At 36.4% G+C, this 21,507-nt stretch overlaps 1 protein-coding gene across 1 annotated transcript; it reads left to right on the top strand.

Annotated features, from left to right (window-relative positions):
• Window positions 1-754: 754 nt before the first annotated feature.
• Window positions 755-17,940, top strand: LOC308678206 (serum paraoxonase/arylesterase 2-like). Its single transcript, XM_081345210.1, has 9 exons — window positions 755-919; window positions 5,280-5,350; window positions 8,153-8,208; window positions 9,948-10,113; window positions 10,933-11,059; window positions 12,875-13,078; window positions 14,314-14,395; window positions 16,072-16,200; window positions 17,168-17,940. Exons 1-9 carry the CDS (start codon window positions 843-845, stop codon window positions 17,324-17,326), a joined length of 1,071 nt encoding a protein of 356 aa, XP_081201336.1. The 5' UTR covers window positions 755-842; the 3' UTR covers window positions 17,327-17,940.
• The last annotated feature ends 3,567 nt before the right edge of the window (window positions 17,941-21,507 follow it).

Consider the following 21,507-nt stretch of genomic DNA (forward strand, 5'->3'; position numbering starts at 1 on the left):
GCTGGCCACGCCCACCCAGTAGGCCACACCCACCCAGGCCACACCCACCCAGCCCCCTGAGGGCAACCGCAATGCTGATGCGGCCCTCAATGAAATTGAGTTTGACACCCCTGATCTGGAGAATAAGATGGCTGCAGCTAAGTCCTCCTTTTGAAAAGTGCTCATCTGCCCAGAAAAAAAGGACCCAGTAATTGCAATACTTCAGCATCCTAGAAAATCAGTTGTTAGAGAAGGATGATCATTTTCATGAGGGACATTTCAGCTGCCAGCCTAGCTGTCTCTGTACATGGGAGCCAGGGAGATCATCTTGTCTTGACCTCAATCGATAAAATAGTTGTCTCATCGAGGTTACAGCACATTCTAGGAAAGCTTGCATACCATATGATAAAATATATTTTCTTCTGGATTTATTATTTGGTGTGTGAAAAGTGAATCCTAGAGCCACACACTAGACTGGGAAATCGGAAAAATATATATCTCCCAGTAGAAGATAGAGGGAAGCTGTTGTTTCTCAGAAAACTGCGTCAATGCGTCTCAAATCGTCGCCAAGAGTCTGACAATCGTGATTCGAGAAGGTCTTCATATTTACCTTACCTTGGAGAACGCAGCGGATCTAGGAAACTTTTTAGTTCCCGCCTCCGCCCTGCCAACTTGGGTGGTGATTAGTGCAGACCGACGAGCTTGGGTGTTTCCCCTTCGAGGCGATCTCTTGGCTGTGGGAGGCGCTCCGAAGTTGGTTCTTCAACATCAAGCCAAACGAGAGCCGCGGGATCACATTTCTCCCTGGAGCTTACTTGCGGGTCGTCGTCGTCGTCTCGTAGGTAGCGAAGTCAGGCTAAACCATGAGGAGGCTGATGCTATTGATGACAGTCTTAGTCGTTTTTGGAGCCTTGTTCGTGGAGAGGCTCATAGTGTTTCGGTAAGTATAGCATCGGTTTTAGCCGGTTTGCTTCGATATGAACTTATCTAGACTCCGCGTGCTCCACCGTGCAAATTTCGGCGATTTTCACCCGTTTGATTTGAGTAGGTATACGATTGGGTGTAATTTGTTTTGTCTTTCGTCTTTAGCGCTGCAGCCTGGTGAATACTCTGGTAAATTCAATTGAGTTCGATACTATGCCTCCTGTGTCTTGGTTATGTGTTTTCTGTGCTTATTTACTTAGAAGTTAAGATAAGTCTGTACAATAATGCGGTGAAATGCTTCCTGTGAAATTATTAATACATCAAATGGCTTGGAATAAACAAGCACTTTTTCCCCCCCTGGTTACTCATGTATTTCTTCCAGGATGGCAAGACAGGTGTACTTTCCTTCACTGAGTTCTTATTTATTCTCACAATTTTGTGGGGTAGTTAGTTTATCAGTGAAAAAAAATATCTAAGGTGTCCAGTGAGTTTGGATTTGGTTATGGGCAATCCATCATTTTAATCCAGCCTTCTAATTGCAGTGGCTTTCCTATACCTGGAACCATCATCAAAGTTTCTCAACATTAATTTATACATTACAATATTCTATTTGAAACTATAACAAAGCTGTGTTGCTTTGAAATGCTGTGGCTGTCTGGAGTCCATTTTTCCATTTATAGGGAATCTTGCATCACCCTTGCAGCATCCCGTTGTAGAAGCTGCTCCTGTTGATGGGCCTAAGCACAAAAATCATTTTATGTTTATAGGGTATGAAGCTGAATGATTTTTTTTTTTTACCACTACAGTTTTGTTCTATAGCACTTCGGGTGGGGAATGCCTATGTAATTGCTTTTCACATTTTGAATTTGGCAGAAGTGAAGATCAAGGATTGTCTTCCGTTTGCTTTTGAAGAATTGGGATAGGGAAACAGTAGCAGCACAGGAGCACTTTTTATTTAGCAACAGTGACTTCATGCTGGGTGAATTTTGTAATTTTTCTTCCTTGGGTAATTCTGAGAGGTGATTTCAAAGTATCTCATCCCTGCTGCAACCAGCTCAAGGGTGTGGCTTTCAGTTGCATAATTCAGAATTATATTTATATCTTGCTTTTCCTTTGAGAATTGAAGTATTCTTTTCCCCCAATTTCTTCCCTGGATTTGATGGAAAGGACCAGTCTATTTCAATTTCTTGGTGAGCTCCCTGTCTGCACTTCTCTGTTTGCTACTTTAACCAGATTATGTTGACTGTTTCAAAATTTTGTTCCCAATAAGCAGGAATATTGTGCCTTTGCAAAAATGAGCTGAAATTAACAAGTTTTTGTTTATGACTAATACAATATTATACAGGTTTTGTACAAGTTTATAAAGGAATAATTATTAAAATTCTTGCTATCTTGTCAGGAAGGCTGAATGCATGCATGTTCATCCAAATTCCTGATTATTGAAAAGTGCAATTGCTAATGTAATTTCTGTTTCCATCCTGTCTGATCCCTTGCTACAAAATCAGCAAGATTTTCTATCAAATGAGGAAAAAGAAGCATGCAGCCACTCACATGCAAGCACAACCCTGAGTATGTGAGACTGCTACAGATGTGGTTTATTGATATGTGGTTCTCCTTGCACCATTTCATTTATCAGAGTGGAATAGCTGGCATTAACTATCTTTACTTTTTACATGGGTTGGGCTTCAGCTGTCATAAGCCCTATGGCCCAAATTGTTATTTGCTTACAATAACGAATGGTGTGCAGTTTTTAATTGTACAACTATACCTGAAGAGCAGGTAATTTTTCTGGCCAGATAGTTATTTTGGCTGAGGATAATGGGAGATTTAGTCTAACAAATAAGAGAAGATAGCCAGTGGGGAAAAGCTGTTTTACCCTACTCTAAGGGGCAGATCAGTCTGCTAATTAGCAGCTAATTAGACAGAGGACTGCTATAGCTTTCATTTAAAATGTTTCTTATCTATAGAGAACACACTGTAGTAATTTAATATTAATGCTTGAACAACAAACAGCATCCTAAGTTTTATGTATTTAAAGGATTTTATTTTGCTGTTTAAAGTTTTGTAAATACTGTTTACAAAAAGATAGCTTAAAACAGTAAGACCTTTTTTTGGAGAACCAGTCTTTCTGTCTCCTAAAGCCTTGAATCCAATTTGAAATGCTTCTGAGATTGATCTGGGATGTTCTGACAGATATATTCAGATATCAGAATGCTATGAGTAAAGAACTGATAATATGATTGTTTAGCAATTTTTCCCAATGCCTTAGCCACCTTAAGACAAATAGATTTTAGCTCCCAGATTTCCCCAGCTAATGCCGGCTAGGGAATTCTGGAAATTGAAGTCAAAACATTATAAAGTTGCTGAGGTCTTGGACTCACAAAGAGCTGCCAGCTAATGGTTTTCTGACTAGTAGCTGATCATAGAAAAACTGTTAGCCTAGTAGTGCTCATTGCTAGCCAGAAATGGACTGCCCTATCCTACCTCTAAGGGACGCGGTGGCTCAGTGGGTTAGGATGCTGAGCTTGTCGATCAGAAGGTCGGCAGTTTGGCAGGTCGAATCCCGAGTGCCGCGTAACAGAGTGAGCGCCTGTTACTCGTCCCAGCTTCTGCCCACCTAGCTGTTTGAAAGCATGTAAAAATGCAAGTAGAAAAATAGGGACCACTACGGTGGGAAGGTAACAGCGTTCCGTGCACCTTTGGTGTCTAGTCATGCCGGCCACATGACCACGGAGACGTCCTCGGACAAACGCTGGCTCTTCGGCTTTGAAATGGAGATGAGCACCGGCCCCTAGAGTCGGAAACGACTAGCACGCATGTGCGGGGGAAACTTTACCTTTACCTATCCTACCTCTTCAGACTCCTGCCTCCATGTGTGCCTTTTACAAACACACACACACACACACACACACACACACACACAAAGAAAATAATGCTTAAAATTTTTCCAATATTTCTTTGCTAATCATTTTTGAAAACCTCAACTATTTCCCAGAATTTGGATTCCTTTTTCTAATGATGCTGGTTTGCAGCTACAGCAAGATCCCAGGATCTGGAAGAGACGCCAAGTCAGGCATTCCTTCCCCTGGGAACAGGAGTGCGTCTTCAGGCACAAGGCTGCCATTTCTGATGGAGCATTTCTTCAATTACAGATTCAGTGACAACTCAGGATTGAGATGTCAGTTGCTTGCAATTTTATGTCCCCCAGATACAGCATCATATAATTGTGAGATTCTGTTTGTGCACTTCCCTCCCAAAAGCCAAACTTGGAATTGACAGTAAAAAAGTTTTCCTTCCAGCTTGTGTTGTATGAAAACAAATAAAACATTCCACTCTGTTGATTGGTGACAAATATATAAAGGAAAGGAGCCAAATATTTCCGAAGCTAAATGCAATCTTGATACTTCCCCAGCTGAATGCCCTGAAAAATATCGAACTTGAAGTGCTTGATAAGTATATTATTGCTAAGTTTGTAAGCCGCCCTGAGTCTTCGGAGAAGGGCGGGATATAAATGGAATTAAAATAAAAAAAATAAAAAAAAATATTTACTTTTCTCCCATCTCCAAATGTAGTTTTCTGTTTAATACACCACTGTACTACAAATATTACATATTTAAGGGTAGGAGGGAGCAAAAGTATAGTCTATTTTTAAAAAACCAAAAAAATGTAATGTTGTTGTGTTGCTGAGAGATAAAAGGAATCATTAGGAAAAAAATAATTTGTTTCCAATCAGACAACATATTGTTTAACTGTTTTGATTTGGCTGAAATTAACTTTCAAATTCATTTTAAAAAGCATCAGATCTTTTTTTTAAACTCTTTTAAAAAAATTTTGTTTTTGCCACAGGAGGGAGCCCCAGCACAAGATGAACAAAATAAACTATTCACTTGTATTGAGAATTCCAATGGTTTTAATTTTGTAATGTTAATACTAATACTAAAAGCTTTCATGCTTTCCCCCCCTTTCATATTATTTGGTTAGTCATATACAAGGTGGAGCATTACTGAACTTTCTGTCTGATTTTTTCTTTAATTCTGAATGTTTTAATTTGTTTGATTTCAATTTAACAAATAGAATTACATGCATAAGATTACTTTGTTTTTTTCCCATATAAGAAGGAGGAAGCAGAGCTGAGGCTTATTCCAAATTGGGAGGAATCTAGTTATAACCCTCTGCTTGAAGTGATTCAAGCAAACACTTCCCTAAACCACTGAACTATAAGGAAAAGAAGGTACAGCACAAAACTTGCAAGATTCTGTCATTAATATAGCCAATCTCAAGTAAAAGTAGTTTTCCATTTGCTGTGTGGTGCATTGTGCAATTTTATTTGTCCATTTTATTGAGCATATTGGCATGTTTACCACTTTTCCTTGCAGGCAGAGGCTGTTTGCCACCCGAGAACTGGTTCCAAAGCGCCTTCCTAACTGTGAACTTATACCAGGAATTGGTAAATCTGTGGCATCTTCGTTGTTACTTATGCAGAATAATTGTGCATATCTTCAGGAAACTTTGACAACTCATCAATAGCTGGTCATATATTTGCTGAGTAAAGCACATAGTTGCTTTGCTTTCTATACAGTTAGATGTTTACTATATTTTTAATCAAAGATTTCTGTACAGAGAAAAGAGTAAAATGCAGGGGAAACACACCCACCCCACTAATATTTCCTCATGTGAAAAATCAATCAAAGCATAGAGTCCCTCTATGAGCTTTCTGGCTGACTGTAGATTTGAAGCCAGTTCTCTGAAATCAATTTTCAGTTTGAACATGATGCTAAGCGAGGAGTTATACACAAATCAGGCCAACTAAATGTTCAACTATGTTTATAACACTAAACTAACATTCAGCAAACCACTTTCTGGGTTAATATTGTTTAAATCAGTGCTTGTATGGCACTTCAGGGGTTGGAAATATGGAAATGGACTGTGTCAGCCACTGCTGCTCTGGTAAACAGCAGCCTGTGTCTTATATAAAGTATAGGTACTCCTTGTCTTAGGACCATAACTGGGACTGGAACTTCTGTCATTTAACTGATGCACTTGTTAAGTGAGTCACACCTGATTTTACAACTTTTTGCTGTGGTCATTAAGTGAATTACACATTTCTTAAGTGAATTCAGCTTCCCATTGACTTTGCTGCCTGGAAGCTTCATGGAAAGGTCCTAAATGGTGGTCACATGTAATTACACATGTAATTACAAATGGTGGTCACATGTAATTACACATGTAATTACACTGTAATACACCAAATCAAAAAATTCAGGTGCTTGGCAACTGGCAGGTATTTAAAACAATTACAATGTACTGGTGTCATGTGACTGTGGATGCTGGTCATAAGTGCAAGGACTCGTGGTAAGTCACTTTCTTTGGCATTGTGATGAATTAGAACAATTATTAAACAAATGGTCATAAGTCAAGAATTACCTGCAGTTGTTCTTACTAATAGTAAAACTGAGCTATTGTTAAACATTTGACTTGCCATGCTTTTAGTAGAAATTGAAAGCTTACTACCCATGCATGATCATATACCTTGTATGGCTTCTTTAGTTGGGCATTGCAGAACACAAAACCAAAAAGGGGAAAAATGCCTGTGCAGAATAAATGACTTCTGTGGCCTTCAGATAACAATGCAAAACAAGCCCCACCCTAGAAAGATGAAGCAGGGCTTCAGAAGATGTATCCTTCCCAGACAAAGATTAAACAGAGTCAACGTTTCTTGTGGCCTTTGCTTATTCTGCAGGATCTCCATAGCAACAGAATTTTTGCATCCTTTGATTGCAGATAAGGGAACTTACCTGGGTAGTTTGTTCTCTAACTGCAGATAACAATCACACTTTTCAAAAGAGTGAAGTTTTTCTTGCAGCAGAGGAATAAGTGGGGTGGGAAAGGAGGCTGAGATATTCCTGAAAAGATGACAAAATCAGCTGCTTTAATTGGCTGATTGGAAGATGTAAGTATTCTTCTGGAAGAGTTTTCCACTTCTGTATATTTAACTACTTGTTATTAAAATGCTTAATTGCTGGCATATGGCTTTAGCAACAACAAAGAGATGCCATGAAAAAACAAAAATGGGTCAGCAAGCCCATCCAGGCTTGGCCACAGTTACAAGTGAAGGACACCAAACTACATTAAAATGATAATTTAGTTCCTCAGGGATCATTAATAATTCAAAGCACTATCAGTATCTATATAGTTAATAAATATTTTACTGAGCAAAGATAAACACATGCATATAGCGTGGAATGGAATAGGACCTACAATTTTTCCCCTACTTCCTGCATAGAGCAGATATGATGAGATACTTGTTATTCCAGGAGTCGGAATAGTTCAGAAGGCAGGACACTGAGTTGTGTTTTTACTTCAATCCATTGGCTGTCTATTGACAGCTTTATGCATAATCTCAGTCTTCTGGGGTTGGCAGGAGTGAATAGCTACCTTCAAAATGGAGGAATTGGAGGGAATATTGTGTACAAGCATCTTTGAATCTGTTCTCCATCCACTCAGATTTTAATGATTCCTAGAAGTGAGGCAACACCTGGTTTATCATTCTCAAATGGATGTCAGTCCAAGGTCCGGCTCTAAGATATCTTTAAATGGACTATTGTATCGATTTGGCTGTAAGGCTGCTTATTGCGCAACCTAATGATCCATCTCTCCTATAATGTCTTACACAGAGGATGTCTTGCAGTAACAACTTTGTGAGGGAGACAGTAAAGGAAAAATTGTGTGAAATAGAAGTAGAAGTGGCATTTAGTCTATTGTCAGACAGTGGCAGTCATTGACTGCTCTGGTTTCAGTAAAGCTAGTTCTCAACTTACAACAATTCATTTAGTGACCATTCAAAGTTACAACGGCACAGAAAAAAATGACTTATGACAATTTTTCACACTTACGAACCTTGCAGCATCCTCATGGTCATGTGATCAAAATTCAGATGCTTGGCAATTGTTTCATATTTATGACAATTGCAGTGTCATGGGATCATGTGATCCACCTTTTGCGCCTTTCTGATAAGCAAAGTCAATGGGGAAGAGAGATTCACTTAACAGTCATGTTAGTAACTTAACAACTGCAGTGATTCACTTAACTGTGGCAACAGTGGTCATAAAATGGGGTAAACTCACTTAACAACTGTCTCACTTAGCAACATAAAATTTGGGCTCCTTTGTGGACTACCTGGAACTATATTCTCCTCTGTGTTAGGACTTCATTTGAATGTCACTAATAAACACTCTTTTTTTATTTGCAGACAATGGTGCAGAGGATATTGATGTACTTCCTAATGGGTTGGCTTTCATCAGCTCTGTAAGCTGTCATTGTTGTTCTTGATTTCCCCCTATTCCTCATATGTAAAAAGTTGTACACATTATGGATTAACTTATCAGAATGGGTTAAATCATTCAATTTTCTGATAATCATCAGGTTCCTTGGGTTGCCTCTCTGCGCTTAACTTGGATGACACAGGGGGCTGAATTCTAAGCAATAGGTGGAGCCAAGATAAATATATAGGAGGAGGCCACAGCTGAATTTTATTTTATTATTTTATTTTGTTTATTTCTCTATATCTTTTTTTCTGAGATGGTATAGAGTTTCCTGCTTGAACAGGAAGTTAGACTAGAAGACCTCCAAGGTTCCTTCCAACACTGTTATTCTGTTAAAAATGATAGCATCAAATTCCTTTGGTGGAAGGAATTCCCAGAGTTTTGGAAGCTTCAAATTAGTCAGCCCTGCAAATCATTCATGGAGTGTTCCACTCTTAGCACCAGCTGCAGTGGCAAAATAGTCTATTGGGGCAAATAAATGCAGCATTTATTTGGTGCACTATATGGAAGTAGATTATTAGACACTAAAGGAATTCTGTAGGAATACTGGAATTTCATTTACCCACATTTTCAGCAACTATGATCATTCTGTGTGGATCATTTTTTTTTAATCCCATTTATATCCCGCCCTTCTCCGAAGACTCAGGGCGGCTTACAAGCTTAGCAGTAGCCTTCATTCTATGTATATGCCTGCTTATTAGGGCTTTCACACACACCCCCAAGCGGCATTATTACAAAGTCAGCTTAATTGCCACCAACAATCTGGGTCCTCATTTTACCTACCTCGGAAGGATGGAAGGCTGAGTCAACCTTGAGCCTGTTTTTTTCTTTCTATACACTCCCAATATGATGAAAAAAGGTAAAATAATAATAAAAATAAATTATAAATTTGTAAGAATAACGAAGAGCTAGAGAATAGAAAAATAAAGTACAATAGTCTGTAGATATCCTAGCTTGTATAAATAATGGGAGCAACTTGGAGCAAAATTGGCTTTGATTGCACTTTGCACTAGCCAGAATGTGTCAAAACTGTCTCATTACTAACATTTTTCAAAGTTTGCTGCATGTGATATAAATATACTTGTGGCTAATAATTTAGGGATCACTTTCTTTTAGATTATGTGAAAGTCTCAGTTGATTAAGGCTTTGGTAATTGGCAGTTTTGATAACAATGGTTGTCATATAGAAAACTGTAACGTAAGAGGATAATAGGTAATGGACATGAACAAGTGAATGAAATAAATGCATTAAAATATTTGTATGCCTAAGAAATTAAGGAGAAACATATTCCTGAATGAAAAAGGTGTGGTCTAGTGGAAGAGATTGTATGAGTATTAATAATGATAAATAAGTCAGAAAATATGAATTGGTGTCATATTGTATGTTATACTCCAGGAAATCATAGCAATCAAGATGGATTTGGGGAAAATTGAGCACTGTTCTGAATTAAGAAAATCCAGGGAAAACAATTATTTTGCTAAGTTTGATTACATTACAGTAACCTAAAGATAAGGTTACCAGAACATGTCCTATATTTGTAATTAGACTACCTGGGAAAGAGCAATATCAACTGAGCTATTGCAAAATGCCTCTGGACTTTGCATTCATTTTTGCTGTGCTTCAGATAAAAGCTGTCAAAACACATGGGAAATCATTAGTCTCAGCAATTTTGATAGAATATTGATTGTCATTGGATAAAAATTCTTTCACTTCAATTTTAAGGGTCTGAAATATCCTGGTTTGAAAACCTTTGAACCTCATAAAGGAGGACAAATCTTACTGATGGATCTAAACGCAGAAACTCCTCATCCAGTTGAATTGAGGATTGAAGGTGGATTTGATCTGGATTCTTTTAATCCTCATGGGATCAGTTTTTATATGGACAAGAGTAAGCAAAGATATTGCATGGCTCTAATTTTCTTCATATTAACTTTCCAGCTTGAGTTGATTAAGTTGATTAGAGATAGCCTTGGTTGATAATCATGATTTTGGGTTTGCCAAAAGTATGGGCAAAATATTTCTCATTGCATATATCTGCTACAGATAGTCCTCAGCTTGCGAACAGTTGCTTAACAACTGTTTGAAATTAAGATGGAACTGGAACAAGTGCTTTATGGCCCATAATGCACTTCTGGCCATGGTTAAATGTCCTGCCACCCCACTCTCATGTCATATGACTGCATTTTGAATACTTGGCAATCGATTTGTCTTTATAATATGCCCTATGGTCATGTGACTGTGATTCGCAAGTTTTTTTCCGGTTCCTAGCCAAAAAAAAAGTCGTTCAGAAGCATAAGTTTGCATTTACAACTGCAGCATTTGCTTAACCACCACAGATTTGCTTAATTACTGCAGTGATTCACTTAAAAATTGCCACCAAAGTATTATAACGTCAGATCCAGCCAGATAGATGCCTAAACTTATGACTGTAATGGGTTACAACCAGAAACTTAGAAAAGAATTGTGATATGCCTGGTGATATGTTGTGCATATTTCAGGAAAAAAATAAGGGTATTTTTAACATTTTTGGTGGTCTACGGTCAGTAATATAAAGGGTAGAAGAGATTTAGAGCAGCATAAGAAAAAAGAAATTATATCTAATGAAACGCTGACAGTTACTTTAGCTTGTTACATGAATACTTAGAAAACTATGCATTTATGTTATTGTAACTTGCATTAATGTTGCTCAAATATTCATTTTCTCTAGATGAAAGCATATATCTCTATGTGGTAAATCATCCAGAAGGCAGGTCAGCTGTGGAGATATTTAAATTTTTTCAGGATGAAAAATATTTGCTGTACTTAAGAACTGTCACACACGAGCTCCTAACAAGGTATATTATAAATATATATATATATATTAGGTTTGTGTTTGTAATTGGAAAGGGATAGGGTAAATGGAAAAGAGGATTGAAAGGAATATGAAATGATGAGGTGACGTGAAATAGATAAATGCATCATGCTTTTCTGTTTCAAGGTAAATACTAGTTAAAAAAAAACTAAGCCAAGGAAATTAAACGATATAAACAAAAGAAAAAGAAGCTTAGCTAAATCTAGCTTAACCCATATTGCATATCTTACTTCTTCATACAGTATATGCCTAACTTTGTGAAATCATTCTTGTCTTAACTATGTCTGCGCACTTTTTAATTAAAAATTAGGAGGCAGAAATGGAAAAAGGTGGCATTATCAGAACTAGAATGAGTCTAGACAACTTTCCACAATGGAATCTCTAGCCCACAGGTCAGATGGAACCGTAAGGACTCTCCATTTGAGCTGCTGAAATGCAACTGGAGATGCTGAAGATTACTGCCTTTATGCGGAGAATGGAACTAACTAAGCCTATTAGCTTTCTAGCTTCATATGTCTCCGTGCTTGGAGCCAGAAATACAAGAGAAGAATTTTGGAAGGGGAGAGCTCAGGATATAAGGATCTGCTAAGCTAGCCCAATCTTAGGCTGTACCTGTCTTTGGCAATATGATTGTACAGTATATATCCAAGAAATTCTTGATTCTGTACTTAGCATTATTATCATAATTAATAATTAAGCTTGTACATATCCCAATTTTCGATGACTCATGACGGCTCATAGCAATCAAACAAATTTCAATAAAATTGCTAAAACATAAAAAAAGATAAAAGATGGAAATATTGATAAAGTGAGATTTCAATCTCTCACCAACAGACTGTGTGAAGAGTCAGGTTTTCAAGGCTATGAAAATAAAAGGTATTCAATACAGTGTGATTTTAATGCTAGTACATTTCAATAAGGTGCATAGAAAGTCAAAAAATAAAAAGTTTGTAGAACTGATAAATATTGTAAGGTAAAGTAAAAATCAAATTGATTCCTTATTTGCTGCAATGTGAATCTAAAGCAAATTACATATTGTAGAAATCAATTGCTTAGGAATATGTAGTGTTACAGAAGATAAGCATACGTAAAACTTCCAAATGATGCTGAATAGGCCAGGGCAGAAAACTAATTGCCCAATAAAAAGTGAGAAGCTAAGATTCGAGGCCATTGTGGAAATATTCACAACATGCCTGCCCTACTGAATGTTGTCAAGTTTCATATCCTTTATGTTACATTCTACCACCATCCTCAAAGAGACAGAAATTATAACAGAGGACAATGTTTTCTTCATAGTCAATTTCACCTTTAGGATTTGGGGGAATATATTCATTTGGACACTCAATGGATGTTTAGAGCACAAAATAGTTTGGGGCTTATCTTTCGTAACATTATTTACTCTTAAATAATTTTTCTGCAGACCACAAAGTCAGACAGAGCCTATCAAACAGATCTGTGTTCTTAAGGTCTGTTTTTAGAGCACAAAATAGTTTGGGTGCAATTTTACAAATTTCATAAAATTTTTTAGAAAGCAACTAATTTATTTTATTTAATTATTTATTTTATTGGATTTATATACCGCCCTTTCCCGAAGGACTCAGGGCGGTTTACAGGGTAATTAAAACATTGATACAAAAATTAAAAACAATTAAAAAGAATTAAATTTAATCCCTAAAAAATATAAAACCCCAATTAAAAAAACTTAAAATTTAAAACTAATGCAAAAAACTTAAAACTTAAAACTAATGCAACGTCAGTGGTATAATGTTATGTTTTATATTTTTCATTTTTGTCATAGTGTCAACGATGTTCTTGCTGTGGGCCCTGAGAATTTCTATGCCACCAATGACCATTATTTCCGATCGCAGACTATCTATATATATTTGGAGATGTTTTGTGGTTTGAGCTGGACAAATGTTATATACTATAGCCCAAAGAAAGTTAAAGAAGTAGCATCAGGATTTTACAGTGCCAATGGCATTAATATTTCACCAGATGGGAAGTAAGTTTCTTTTTTAACTTAATTTAGTTCTTTATGACATTAGGCTTTCAACATTGGGTTTGAAAATACATAATGTAATTGAGGTGGGGTAAGCTTAAAAAAACTGTAATCTGTGTTGCCTTCTAACAATCATATTGGCACATCACTGTTTTATTGTCAGCAATAAGTAAATGACACACCCTTTACACATTCTGTGGTTTTTCCCCTCATCTTTCTAGTTTTTAATCACTCCAAGGCTTTAGTCTGGGATCCTGCTTAACTTTATTAAGATGAGTAAAAGTTGACGAGGTAATGCTATCTGTTGTGGTTTAGGTTAGTTAAACTAAGGCAATAATATATTTTGTTCCTCAAAACTAATCTCTTATAAAAAATTGCTGTTTTGAGGAAAAGACCAGAAATATAGTTGGATGGTTTTCCTAATGTAGTGTAACTTGTAGCCATCTAAATATATTGAATTACAACCTCTGTAATCTTGAGTCAAAGAATTGAGGCCTTTGAACTCTGGTGCTGGAGAAGACTCCTGCGAGTCCCTTGGACTGCAAGGCGATCAAACCAGTCAGTCCTAGAGGAGATCAACCCTGACTGCTCTTTAGAAGGCCAGATCCTGAAGCTAAAACTCAAATACTTTGGCCACCTAATGAGAAGGAAGGACTCACTGGAGAAGAGCCTAATGCTGGGAAAGATTGAGGGCAATAGAAGAAGGGGATGACAGAGAATGAGGTGACTGGATGGAGTCACTGAAGCAGTAGGCGTGAGCTTAAATGGACTCCAGAAGATGGTAGAGGACAGGAAAGCCTGGAGGAACGTTGTCCATAGGGTCGTGATGGGTCGGACACGACTTCGCAACTAACAACAATAACAATCTTGAGTCAACATGATCAAGTTAGGAAAGACTTCCTCAAAAGAAAAGAGTGGCATTAATGAAATAAAATTTGTTTTAAGAACCACTTTAAAAGATCTTGTGATAAGAATTCACTAAAAATAGAAGTACAATTTTCCTACCGTAATCCAATAATACAACATTCCACTGAGCAGGGGCCAAATTGGAAAAGGCTCTTCTCAACCCCATCAGCCCTTCCAGCCCCTTTATACCAAATGGTTTTATAGCTGATTGTTTTATCAGATTCTTTTTAATTGATTATTTTTTTCCATATACTCTGGGAAAGGGGAGATAGAAATAAGGACAAATAGTTTATTTATTTTGACAAATAAAAGTAACAATATGTCATTTCAAGGTTTGTCTATGTTGCTGATATTTTGGATCATAGCATCCATGTCTTTCAAAGGATGGCTAATATGAATTTATCTCCTGTGAAGGTAAGTTTAGTTCTCTTTGGTATAAATCAAAGACTTATTCAGTTATTCTTATATTTGAAACAAAAGTTAGATCTTGAATATATATTTTTAACTTAAGCGCTCTGCTATCTTATATATTTCTGTGAATATGTATCTTCTGTTAATTCTAATGAATTATTACTGTTGGTGTTTGGTAGGTTTATGACATATGTCAATGGGATGTTAATACTGGTAACTTAGTTTCACTAATAGAATTGGGCCTTTAGGACTAGAACGAGTTATCAGTCAGGGCCAGTTAGGAAGGATAGATATTTCCTGAAAGCCTATGTTGTTATCTAGAACTACAGGAAGATGGTATTAGAATAAGGAAAAAAAATGGATAAAATTCTGAACACTAATATTAGTTGGAGTAGAGAAAAATGCATTGTCTTAAATACCCAAAGTTTGGCTCATATTAATATTCTGCATAGGAAAAGACTGCTTAAAAGAAAAAACCTGGCCAGCAGACACTATTCTGTGCTCATATATAACCAAGTTAGAGTTACTTCAGAGGGAAGAAGTTACTTCAAATGGAATCGGTACTAAAACTTTTATCTACTTTGGCTGACAAATCAGTTATATTATCTTTGAGAATTCTCTTTCAGAAAGCTGACCTCCTAGTCTTGACTATCGCATTACACCTTATGTAGGATTAGCTTGATGTGCAATCCAGTAACTTCATTTGGTTCAAAATGCATTGCACTGTTTTTAAAGTAGCTATGGAAACCCATACTAAAGTACAATTCAATTTCAGTTTATTTCTAGGCTTAGTGCTAAATGAGATTGATTAAGCTGTTAGTGGCTTGGTCATGAGCTACTTGAGAGGTCCTTTTGCATATCACTATTTCTCATGGGCAGGGTGAAAAAACATTTAAATAAATCTGGAAATATCCACTTGACAGAAGCTCGGGGGTTAAGGTTTTGCTATTATCACATCTGAACACTTTGTATGTGTTAGAAACACCAATTCCTTTGATGGTCTTTAAGCAGGTCCTGAAAATATGTTTGATTCTTTAGCCACTCAAATTGTTGTAATTTATTTGGTTTGTATTGTGTCCAAATGGTCTCATATATCTTTAGGTTTTCTTATAAATCACTTAGAAATGTAATGTAGGTAGTAAACAAATGTGTCAAAGAAATAGGCGTGTCCCTTTCGCTTGAAATATTAATTTCCCAACAAGTAAGTGTAGCAATTAGAACAATAGGTTGGGATTATGTAATAATACACAAGACTCATATGTAATATATTGTCTTGGTTGCTTTGACTAAAGATAATATATTGTTTTCGATGATTTTCCATTACTCTTCATACTGGGACTGAAAGTATTTATGAAAAGTTTTAGCAATCAAAGCCGAAATTATAGAGCTATATCAGAGATAGGGAACATTTGATTCTCTAGATAATACTAAGAGCCTTGGCCTGTGTTGAAGGAAACTGAGATTAGATTTGATACCATGAGCTGCTGGTGTCTTTTCCATGAGCTTCATGGCTCAGAAGTCTGGCTTAGGAACAGAAACAGCTGCCTAAGGCTAATACAGATATGTAAGCAGACTTTTGTTATGGGCTCCTAATGAAATGTGGTTCTGCTTAATTGCAGCAAATGTCTTGTATTTTCTTTGTAGCCGAAGGGACATAATTTTATTTTTGTTCATTGTAGGTCCTGAAATTGGACACTATCCCTGACAACATATCAGTTGACCGTACTACTGGAGACCTTTGGTTAGGATGTCATCCCAATGCTGCAAAACTCCTTTCTTATGATCCAAAGAATCCTCCTGGCTCAGAGGTAAGTTAGTAAGGATTATTTTGACAAAGCACTTTATAACTATATAATAATCTTTCAACCAGGGTGAATATAGGTAGTCCTCGACTTACAACAGTTCATCTTAGTGACTGTTCAAAGTTACATCACTGAAAAGAGTGGTTTATAACCATTTTTCAAACTTTGCAGTATCCCTATATCACGTGATCAAAATTCAGACAGTTAGCATATTTATGATGGTTGCAATGTCCCAGGATCATTTAATCCACTTTTGTGATCTTCAAACAAGCAAAGTCAATGGGGAAGATTCATTTAATAACCATGTTACTAACTTAACAACTACATTGATTCAAATAATCTGCAGGTTATTTTAAAAAGAAAAAAATATTCCTTTAAATAGAACAAGAAACATTTCATAAGAGTTGCAAGTTTCCTTTATTGAAATACTATGGATGATATATATATATCAGACATTACCAGAAATCAGGAACTCAAATAGTGTTAAGAACATTTTTGCCACAAACCAGCATTTACTTTGAGTTTCTAGCAAAAAATGCCCCATAGCAAACAATGGGTTTGCTTAATGACGGCCACATCTGTTTAACAAGTGCCACGAAAAAAGATTATAAAGCAGTCATTTAGTGACCCACTGTATGACCATTATGACTTACAAAATTGCAGGCTCAATTTCAGTCATAAGTCGAGGATTAACATCATGAAACATAGATGAGAAACATGAAAACCTCTTTTTACAGTGAAGTAAGAGATCACAACAGATGTTTTGAAACTAAGTTATTATTTCTGTAAGTCATTCTAGTAAAGCATGTATATAAAACATTTTTATTTTTATTTTATTTATTTAGTCTTTTGGTGTTCCTTAATTATTTTTTAAACAGGACGCATAGAAGAATGGGAAGTTCTAGCAGGATTCTCATTAGCCAAAGTTTTATGCAAGAGACTAGCTAATTGATTTCTGTTTGATTTCTTCCAGGTTCTTCTTGTCAAAAATATCCTTTCTGACAAACCTAAAATCACTCAAGTGTATGTGGATGATGGGTCAATACTTCAAGGAAGTTCAGTTGCTGTCATGTATGGCAGGCATCTCATCATTGGCACTGTGTTTCAAAAAGCCCTTTATTGCCATCTGTAGTTGGCACATCATGAGCTTTGTCTCAGTTGAAAAAGTCATTATCACTGAAATGTGACCCAAGCTTTCTGACACATATGGGTCCATCATAATAAACTTTGACCTGCATTACAATAAAAACTAAAAAAAATGTGTAGTACTCAAATAAGTCTATAGAATGTTATAACCTCAAAATTTCCCTGCTGTTACTGATAGTTCTGTACTGGATTACTAATTTGATGGAGATAAACCTGATTAACTCAGGTTTCAAATTCATGTTAGCCAGTCCATTTATCTAAAAGTTGTAAGTATAATCACATCGATCTAGTAGTTCCCCAAAATATCAGAGATATAGCACACATTCCTGTCATATTTGAGGAACCGTCTTGCCCCAATTTGCCTCTGCCATTTGGCCTTTCAGAGGTATTTAAACCTGATTTTGCTGGTTGTCTTGGGGCCCATATGGTTGAATGGTCAAGAAGATCTTACCCCCATGCCATCCATCTTCTAGTTTTTTATATAGCTTTTAAAAATTGTAATTGTTTTTATATTTATCTTTTTATTTTTTGTAAACCTCCCATAATCACTGTATCGGTGAGATGGGCAACATAAGCATTTAATAAATAAATAAAAATAAATATTCCACTTGCCTTTATTTTATTTCTCACTGTTTCCAGACTATAGCAAATATAATTTCAGTAGTTTCATGGTCATGATACCTCTTATCTTGCTTGCTGGAACAGATGGGATCAAATGGATTATGTTTCTCCAGTATTCCTCATTCAAGGCAGGTTCAAACTCATTTCCACCCAGAAAGAGAGTGATGGTAGTTTGCGCCATATTTCAATTTTCATCAGGTAGCGGTGATTGATGGTTAATCTTGAATGGTTTCTGTTTCTCATGAATTTTGCCTTACTCTTTCTTGGCTGATTTGCGTATTCTGCTCGGTTGAAGTGGAATTGCCAGGTAAAGAGCTAAGCACCAATCATCTATTGGGAAATGTATTCACAAATTACCTGGAAGGATGCTCCACTCATAGCTCTGATTGACATTGCTGTGGTGGTCTATATCTCTTACATATATTGTTCAATTATGTTGCTGGTCAATTCAAGTAATTTTTATTTTTAAATGCTTATCTACTCCGTGTTGTCTGCAGCCACAGATATTAAAAGGGCTCTTGATGGGCCGTATGAACCTGTACCAGCTTCCCAGTTTTATAACCAGTCTCCTATAGTTAAGCCTTTATGTGTCTAAACTACCTCCATTTTCCTAAAGTGCTGCCAATTTTAAGTGTGAATATTTTGTGCTGCTGACATTTGCTACCTCTTTCCCTTTTCTTTTTCTATGGAAATGTAGGAAGAGATTGCTTTCCCATTTGATCGTACCTCTGTGAAGTTGCTGACATGTTGCAAATTACCTGCCATTAGTAACTGATGCCCAGAAATAATAAAATGCTGCTTTCCCCTCTGCCCCCCAGAGTTTAATGTACCAACCCAGAATCATTTCATCCATCCACTGAAAAGCTTCCATTTTTTCATGTCCATGTGTTAAGACATATGCAGCTCTACTTAATTATTCTTAGCATTGAATGTTGATGGGGTCAAGATAATCTCTCAGTAAGTGTAATGTGGGCAGAAGGCAGAGGGAAAGTGAAAATATCTTCCTGCGATATAATCTCCCACTTTATTTTTTACTGATGTTTCAGTACCATTCTTTTAATTCTGAAAATCTTCCTGATAGTATGAGCCTAGTCAGTTAGGTCGTACATTTTTTTAAAGAAAGAACCTTCACTGCAGATTATGTAACTAATTTAAGATTGTTACGTTCTTAATCCAATTTATCTCACATGATTTTGGTCGAATAAAGTTAAGAGCTGCTTTCATGCGTTTGTGGCACAGACTGGACATTTGAGACTCTAACAAATAAATTACTCTGAAAAAAGAGGAAGGTGCACTTTGGTTAACCAAGCAGCGGACCAATTCCCTATTTTGGGATGGCATCCTTGCACTTTCAGTGTCATGAAAAGTTATGTAAAACAAATCACAAAAATGCTGAACATAATGTAAATGGGGATTACATTTTCAAAGTATTTTGGTAATCGATCTGGAAGTACATCCATAATCCAACGACACCTTAATGTATAATTTGATAGCATAAGGGAACTTGATTAGCCATATTTTCACATGTTGCAAACCCACTACAGTTTCCAACTAAATTGAAAAGGAATCAGTTACTAACATATATTTGAGTTTCAAATTTGTGTTATATCTACGTTGACCAAGGATTCTAGTCCTATCTTACATTTTTGCACTGCCAAATTTAATTCTGATGTGGGAACAAATAAATTGCTAACTTCAAAATTATTTTAAAATAATTAAAGGGTTGGCTTGTGACCCTTTGTTAATAGCCAAATACAATAATTTATGTCTTCCAGATGTATATACAGCTCTTAATGCTGATGAAAAATTCATTTTCACCCGCTTTCTGAAATAGATGTGGATTACTTCAGGATTAAATCCAATTCATTGATATATGCTTTAGCTCTGTGCTGCCCAACTGAAGGAAATCAACTGGCAAAATCAACCACTGCAATTCAGGCACGGTCACTTCTGACTTCTAGACTTTTTTTTTATAAGTAAAGCCAGAAGCAAAATCTTGCTGTTTTAAAAGCTAAGTGCAAAGTTCTTGATGAAAAGAGGAGTTAAGAAATGAGACACCATTCACTGTATTTTTTTTAGTTACTCTTTGTCCATATGTCATTTCATATAGTATTTTACCCTTTCTTTAGATTAGATCTTTTTTTTTTTTTAGGAACTTGCTCCATTCAAGTATGGTTTCCTCCCTATCCTTTTGACTCATTCACTTTTCCTTCGTATATTAATTTTGCAATCATTCTCATTCATTCTTTCTGACTCTAACTACTGTACTTTTTTCATACTGACTTTGAATTCAGTCTCTATTCAGTCTTGACTCTCTTATGTTGAAGCACATACACTCCCCATTCCTACTGCATTTTACTTGCCTTCTCTCCATGATCAGTTTCCTTCCACTGCTTCTTGCCTACCTTCAGGTGCTTTGGAGAATAGCTTGACTCCTTCCTTGTGGCAGCCATTCAAATATTGGAACACTGCTATCATGTCACCCCTAATCGTTCTTTTCATTAGACATCCCAATTTCTGCAAACAATTTTTTATGTGCCGATTCATATGAATCAAAATTCATATTTTGATTTCCCCTCCCCCATAAATGCCCATTGTTCTCTATTAGGTTTGGTTAATCCTGGTGGGTTCACTTAGCCTTATCTGGTAGTGTGTGTGTGTGTGTGTGTGTATCTCCAATATTTCCAATAAATATAAATGCATTTCCAAGACCATAACTAAATCCTAAAGCTCATTTGGCCATCAAGTGGATGCCAATAGATTATTTAACAAAAACAGGACTTTATACTATTTTCATTTCTCTGGAAAACAACTGTCAGTTTTTTTTTCTTTTGCAATGTATTGGAGTAAACAATATTATTAGACATTTGTGCTGAAAAAATGATTCTCCTCACCCCAAAATTTCACATTATGCTGAATGACCGCTTTTACTGAATACATGTTTAGCATGTAAACATTTTATGTTAAAATGACTGAAAAAAGGGGAAACTATGCTTTTCCTGAAGATTTCATGCAGTGTGTAATATAGTGGTGAATTTAATAGAACAATACGATCACTAAGTTCTCTTCCAATTCTAATTCTGGTGGGGAATGGTGCCCTCTACTGGACACAGATAAGCAGAGGTTTCTCTGCAGGAATGTAATAAGATAGGTAACAACTCTTATGTTTTGAAAATTGAGCAGTTGCAATCTCTTTTTGTAGACTCCTGAGAAATGTACTTTTACACAAAAGTAAGTGTACGAGTGCAAAATGTTTTTCTAACATTTTCGTTTGCAAGTGATATCACCATGACCTTACTTGGGGTGGTTAAGGGCATATCTCTGCTTGCCCCTAACAGCATAAACTCAGTTTTGCTCTTAACATGTCTTCCTCTTATCCCCAGCCTATAAGTATGATAAATTTAAATTTTCTTTAGCTGTATCACTTTGTAGATATTTCGTCCCTTGCCTGACATTGTTCAAGAGCAACTTGAAAAAGTGTGAAATCTGCTGAATGCTTAGAACAGAGACAATAGAAAACAGGGCAAGGATTGGCGGTCAGGACGG

Source organism: Vipera berus, assembly GCF_964194415.1.
Source record: "Vipera berus genome assembly, chromosome: Z".
Classification (NCBI taxonomy): domain Eukaryota; kingdom Metazoa; phylum Chordata; class Lepidosauria; order Squamata; family Viperidae; genus Vipera; species Vipera berus.